Source organism: Calliphora vicina, chromosome 1 (assembly GCF_958450345.1).
Source record: "Calliphora vicina chromosome 1, idCalVici1.1, whole genome shotgun sequence".
NCBI lineage: Eukaryota > Metazoa > Arthropoda > Insecta > Diptera > Calliphoridae > Calliphora > Calliphora vicina.
In genome coordinates, this window is record NC_088780.1 from 79,622,095 (window position 1) to 79,629,443 (window position 7,349).

The window sequence follows — 7,349 nt, forward strand, 5'->3', positions numbered from 1 at the left end:
CGAAAATGCTGTAACATCATATCGCCCAATAAGTCTGCTGGTCACATTCTCCAAAATATTTGAAAAAATATTTCTGAGAAGATTGTTACCTGTGCTAGAAAAACAAAATATAATACCAGAGTATCAATTCGGATTCAGGCATAAGCATGGCATTGTTCAGGTGTGTTTTTGGATGTAGAGCAAGCATTTGACAAAGTCTGGCATACAGGATTATTCTACAAACTTAAAAAATTGCTCCCACCACATTTTTATCTGATATTAAAATTGTATCTTAGCCAAAGACAATACTATGTTAAAGTCAATAGAGAGTTTTCAGGTATTTACAGTATCGCAGCTGGTGTCCCTCAGGGTAGTGTATTGGGACCAATCTTATACACAATCTTTACTTCGGACATGCCTGTAATAGATAATATTTTAGTTGCAACATACGCTGATGATACTGCAGTACTATCCGCTATCGCAGATCCCAACGATGCCTCAATACAGCTTCAAAATGTACTTGATGAAATAGGATATTGGTTAACTAAATGGAAAATAAAAGTCAACACTGAAAAATCTGTACATGTAACGTTTACCTTACGTCGTGGAAATTGAACAAATGTATTCCTTAATAATTGTCATATTCCTCAAAATGACACGGTCAAATATTTAGGACTGCACATTGATCGTAGACTAACATGGAAAAAGCTAAAAGACAACATTTAAATTTAAAAATTAAACGCCTATTTTGGTTACTGGGACCAAGATCGAAACTTAGTGTTGAAAACAAAATAATAATATACAAGGCAATGCTAAAACCTGTTTGGACCTACGCTATACAGCTTTGGGGAACAGCCAGTAATTCCAACATTGAAATACTACAAAGATTTCAATCAAAAACATTAAGGTCTATTGTCAATGTCCCATGGTTCATAACAAACAAAGCAATTCATGATGATTTATCAATCGAGATGGTTAAGAACGAAATTAGGAAATATAGCGAAAATTACTTAGATAGGTTGAGTAATCACTGTAATCCATTGGCCATAATGCTGGTAGATGACACCAACGAAGTTCGAAGACTTAAAATAAATCACATATTGGATTTGCCATTTCGTTAACTAACTATGTATAATAAAATTCTGTAAATATTTATAAAATTATGTACATACATACATATATTAGTTAACTGACAACTTATTTGGAAATAATTACATAGATCTATATATTGTATGGTATATTGCTGTTTTCAGAGGAGTTCAGCAATGAATATTATTATTTATTTTATAAAATTTGCTTAATATCTTTGGATAGATTGTAAATAAAAAGAACTGAATACACAAAAAAATTTGGTTGTAAAATGTATTAATTCAAAATTTAGCAAATTCATAATGAATTAAAATCAAAAAAGAATGATTCATTTACAGTTCTGTTATAAAATTGTTCATGACGAAAATGTTAATATTTTTTTTTTTAAATTTTTCGGTATTTTATAACAAATTGTTTCATCTAATGATTTTGTTCAGCAATTGTTTATAATAACCATATTTTGGCACATCTTTGAAGATGAATCAAGACAATCTGAAACATAAAACATGTCCTTAAACATAATTAAACATTCAAATGCAGTCAGTTTCGCGAATATTTTTGCCATTTTTTATCTGAAAATATATACATATTTAAAAAATTGTTGAACAACATAAAAATATAAATGAAAACTTTAAATAATTTTATTCAAGCCTTCTACACCGTTTCCAATTATATTTCAGAATTCTCTAATTGAATATCAGACTTTTCCATTTATATTTCAGAAATTTCTAATTGAATTTCAGAAACTTTTATTTCAGAAAATAGCTATAACAAAGGAAATTTTTGAAATACAATTGGAAATGGTGTAGATTTATTTGAAAACATAAAATATGAAAAAAATTATACTATTTAAGAAATTATTAATAAATTTTATAAAATCAAATCATACTATTTATGTTGAAACTTTTTTCTGTTAGTAATTGTATTATTTCATAAAATTGAATTAAATATTATAACTAATCTATATCCTAATAAATTAATAAAATGTTAATTTTGTATTTTGTAATTTTATCAATTCTTTTTGGTGGAGAAAGCAATGAAAGTGAGGTGGAACTTACTGTACAAACAAGCCATGCCAAAAGTAAAGACAATGTTTATATAAAACATTGGAAACATTATAATATAAAATTATTTCAAATAATAATTTTATATTATAATTATTTCCAATATAAAATTATTATTAAGGGTATTCATTTAAAAAAAAAAAATGGAAAATTGCACTCTGATTTTTTACACTTTTACACAACACAAGAAAAAAATTTATCAAAAAATACAACTTTTTGTGAAATTTGCTTTCCACAATTTGCTTGAAAAAACCATTAGCTTAAATTATCAGTTTTACTAATAAAAACAACTAAAATTAATTAATATCGTAAATTTGTACATTTGTAGGTAGTATAAATACATACTGTAAAAAATTGAATATAGCTTTAACATTAATCGATTTCATTGTAAAAAAGACCATCCACTGAAAGTTGAAGAATGTCAAGAGGGCTGGCTACCGAGGTCGATAAAGAGCGGGATGATAATGACGTGGATGGCTGACTTGAATTTTCAATTAATTTTCGCCAATATTTATTTAGAACATTTTCAATCACCCATACAGCGTTTAACTGCTCCTCACCCTCTATTTCATCCAACACCGATAGCATCTTCTTCCCCAACCAATCATATTTACTTTTCTTTGCGCTTTTCTTTTCCAACGCTGTCTGTAGCTTTTCAATCCCAACTTCTAATGATCGTTTTTTGGGCTTTCTTTGTAGGAGTTTCTGAACTTGAGCAGTCTTCAATAAAGCCAGCTGACATATCATCCTGAAACAAATAAAATAATTTTATAATTGCGGAATATTAATTTATCAAGTTAAATTTACTCACCACACTGGAGACGCTCCCCCTCATACTTAAATGATTTTTTAAAAATGCAAGTTTTTCGAAACACCACAGCTTTGGCACATATTCCTCATCTGCTCCCATACCGGACTCGTCTATAAATCCCAATGAGATGATCAATAAATTCTAAAATTTGTTTAACAAAATATTTGAAATAGAGATTCGAAACGACCGTTAAAAAAAATAATTTTTTTTGGCCATACCTGCGAAATATGTTAACGGTATCCTACGAAGACAAAAACTCATAAACAAGTAAATCGGATATATTTTAAATAAAAATTAGCTTTTATTGTAAGTCTTCTCGAAATATGTTAATTTTTTTTTCTAAATTTCTTGTTCAAGTGGCCTGAGACACGTTAATGGTCTGGCGAATTTATAGTAAATTTAACACTTTTTAACCAAATATTGTCATTTATATCTCATTACAACGATAATTACATACACATTTCGATTATTTTGCATTCAATTGCAAAACTATTTATTTAGTAGCAACATTTTTACAAAAACTGAAAAATTTGCATTTTTTCCGAATTTTGGCGATAATACAGTTTTTGGGTCATTTTGACCCAAGGAAGATACATGGTTAATTTTCAAAAAAAAAAATAATGTAATATTCATTAATATAAATAAATCTACATATTTCTAGAAAATAATGCAGAAAGTTAACGAATTTCACCTATTTATTTCATATAAATGGTAAAATTTTGCATATATCTGAACTTTGACCTCGATGCGCGTCCAGAAATCGTTGTCCGATTTGGCTCAAATTTTCAGCACTTAACTTTTAGTTCTAGTGTCACAATATTCCACCCGGCACTCTTTGAAATCTAAAAAAAATCCGCTGTCACTCTAATATACATATATGTATGTATAAACATCTAATAATTTCCATACCTTTTGCCATCCATCGGAAAGTCTCCTGGGTGGGTCAAGAGCATTTAAAACTTTGGTCATATCTTTCCATTGAGCTTTAAAATAGCTTGAAACATTTCCTCGATTAAATTGGAGAAAATCGGGAAATATTTTGATCCGCTGTTATCAAAAAACTGGAGTAGGGCGAGTAAAAATTTTTAAAATTTAATTTTCAAATGCGAATAGCTCCTAAGCTATAAGAGATAATTGATAACACAAACGAAGGTGTCCTACTTTGAGGACCCTAGGTCGCGGCCCTGGTGTGCCCATGAGGTTCAACTTCAAAACTTAAACTTGACAACACTCTCTCTTGATGCATGTGAAAGTTCATTTAAATCAGACTTACCGTTTAGAAGTTACATATTTATTTCCCTCTATTTCTTTCTATACCACTTTATTTCGTGGTTTTGTCTCGGATCTACACCATTTAGACAATTTCACTGCTATCACAATTGATTGTACTTCAAGGTTGTTAAGGCGTAATGGTCTTCGGACACGTGGCTAATCTTTTAAACTTCCAAATATTTTTTGTTTGGCTATAATTTTTTTACAGTAATATGGTTTCTTCCTCTTATACGAGGCGATTTCACGTAACAATTTACCTTCATTTTTAAATTGTATGAGTTACTCTCTTGTTTCAATTGCAGTTTGTTTTCCCATTTTGGTTTTAGAGTTCTCGCGGTCAAACAAGAAAAGCTACTACGAAGAGACTAACAACAAGAACCACAAGAATAGATAAAATATTTCTATTTAAGTTTTTATTTTTTCATAAAAATTTATATTGGGTGGTATTATTGATTCCGCACGGAAAGGAAAATTTAGCGGAAAGAAATATCGATCGATATGCAAATTGCAATTATTCATTCCTGCGGTATACATTTTCCGCGAAGTAAATTTAACATCCCTGTTTTAATTAATTACGAGTTGATTTTGTGTCAGCTGATGGTAAAAAAAGACATTTGAAAAGTAAAATAAGTAGAGTTTTTTGTGTTTTTAGTAATATATATCAAAATATCAAAACGCTGTTAATATTAAATATGAATAGAATTGCGTTTTTTGATGATAGTAGTGACGATGATTCCTTGGATATCCGGCTAGAAAGAAGAGTTTTGCGCTATAAATCTGAAGATGTGTTACAAATGAACGATAGAGAGTAAGTTCAAAAATAAAGAAATACCAGGATGAAACTTTATTAATAATTTTACAGCTTTCAAAAAAATTTTCGCTTAAATAAGGCAGCGTTCAAATATATTTTGTCTGAGTTGGAGTCTGCCAGCTCTGAAAGCGGTATTCAGGGATCACTTTCTGCAAAAGATAAACTTTCTGCTTGTTTAAGGTTTTTTGCAGAAGGCAGCTATCCGCATAGTGTCGGTAAGGATTTTAATATCAACATAGCCCAATCAACGTTTTGTAAAGTGCTGGTTGCGTTTTTGAACAAGCTAGAACATTTGTTGTGCAGTAAATGGATATCCATGAGCATGAATGGAGATGAAGAAAGAATAGCGAAAATGACTTTCTATGAAAAATGTGGTATTCCAAATGTGACAATGGCTGTCGATGGTACTCATGTTAAAATTATTGCTCCAAATTGCGATAAACACCTTTTTAATAATCGTAAATGTTATGATTGTAATTAAATCTTTTTTAAGTAAATCAGCACAGCATTTTTCTAATATTTCAAAAATGTATTACAGATATGTGATCACGATCAGAAAATACGATATGTATCATCACAATATCCTGGAAGTTGTCATAATTCACACATATGGGAAATGAACGCTGCAAAACCTTTTCTTCAATCAAAATATAACAATAGAAGAAATTGCCTCGTTTTGGGTAAGCAAATTAAAAAATTATCAACAACAAAGATGTGCAATTCTATTTAAAAAAATTTTTTTAGGTGATAAGGGATATCCTTTACAACCATGGCTACTAACACCCTTCAGAGAGCCAATTAATTCTCAAAGAAAAAGTAGGTTTAATACTGCACATTCTAAAGGAAGAATTGTAGTAGAAAGAACTATTGGATTGCTCAAATCTCTTTTTAGGTATCTTAACAATGAAAGGGGACTATTATAATCCAGAAAAGTCTGCAAAAATCATAAATCTCTGTTGCGCGCTTCACAACATTAGACCCCATTATAATATTACAAACGAAGAATTTGATATGCCATTTCCTGAAGAAAAAGATGCAGTAAACAATCCTATTGACGATGATATCAACGGGGAAGCAAATGAAATAAGAAATGAAATACTACAAAACTTTTAATTTGTACTTCAATTTTATTTAGTTAATATATGTATGTTAATAATAAAAAAAATCATCACAATTCATGTTTTTGGAATGCATACACATATGTAAGTATTGAGTGTTACACGCATCAATTTTATATATATAGCTAATCTTACTGTAACTGTTTGTCTAGCTTTTCAATTTCAAGCACCAAAATTTTTTCCTTTAGAGCAATTTTTTCATTAATAATATCTTCATTTCTTCGTTGTGCCTCTTTTGTTCTTCCAGCTGCAGTTCAAAGATTTTTGTTTGCTTCTTATTGTATAACATTACATATTTTATAACATTATAATTTTCCTTATTTTGTTCCTTCATTTTTTCTAGAGCAGATGTGACGTCCGAAGCTAATTTTTTTTGTATTTTAATTTGCTCTTTAAGCAATTCTGGCTTTTCTTCTTTTCTATTTCGTTTTAACTGCCGTGGCTTCAAATTTGTGAAAGAACTGTTCTGTGTATTTGCTTCTTCATTCACAGTTTCCAACGATGTCACATTTTCTTCAATCGACAAATCCATTTCCTGTGTCAATGTATTTTGTTCCAACGGCAAATATATTTCCGAAAGGTTTGAACCTTCAACTCTTTTCGGTAATGGAGTTCTTGAAGCACCGAAGTTGTTTATTTTAGCTATTCCATGAACAGTTGTATTTAAGGTTACCAGAACGCTAACATCTTCTTCTGTTTCTGTTAATGGAATTTCTTTGTATGGACCTCCTCCTGTTCTAGTTAAAAGCTGTTTATTTTTCGTAAGTTTCTTTTTTACTCCGCTTTTGTAATCTGTCCATACCTACAATACAAGAGCAAGTTATACTCACATAAACAAAATGTAAAAAATAAAACTGGCTTACCTTACACCAACCGCCGGCATGCTGCGGCATCTTTTAACCCTTTAGTGCATATTGTTGCATTGTCTACATTCCAGTTCCACTCAATTTTAGACGAATATAAGCTTGATACCAATTCAGATTCTAATTCAGAAAATTCAAATGGAGTACTAAAGCTAAAGGAAATATAATAAATAAAAATCAACTAAATATTTGATACTTTATAGAAAAATAAAAGTAAAAATCATGCATTTAAGGGTTAAAGGCGGTCCGGAAGCATTTAGTGTTCGTGCTAAATCTTCCCAGAATTTTTTTACTTCTGCTGGAGCGCGTTGAGTAAAACCACAAGCAATGTCTTCATTTTTT

At 30.1% G+C, this 7,349-nt stretch overlaps 1 protein-coding gene across 1 annotated transcript; it reads right to left on the reverse strand.

Moving 5' to 3' along the window:
• Nucleotides 1-6,328: 6,328 nt before the first annotated feature.
• Nucleotides 6,329-7,037, reverse strand: LOC135950996 (uncharacterized). The gene is made up of 2 exons (XM_065500545.1): nucleotides 7,008-7,037; nucleotides 6,329-6,946 (listed from the first exon to the last, which is right to left on the reverse strand). Exons 1-2 carry the CDS (start codon nucleotides 7,035-7,037, stop codon nucleotides 6,329-6,331), a joined length of 648 nt encoding a protein of 215 aa, XP_065356617.1.
• Between the last annotated feature and the right edge of the window lie 312 nt (nucleotides 7,038-7,349).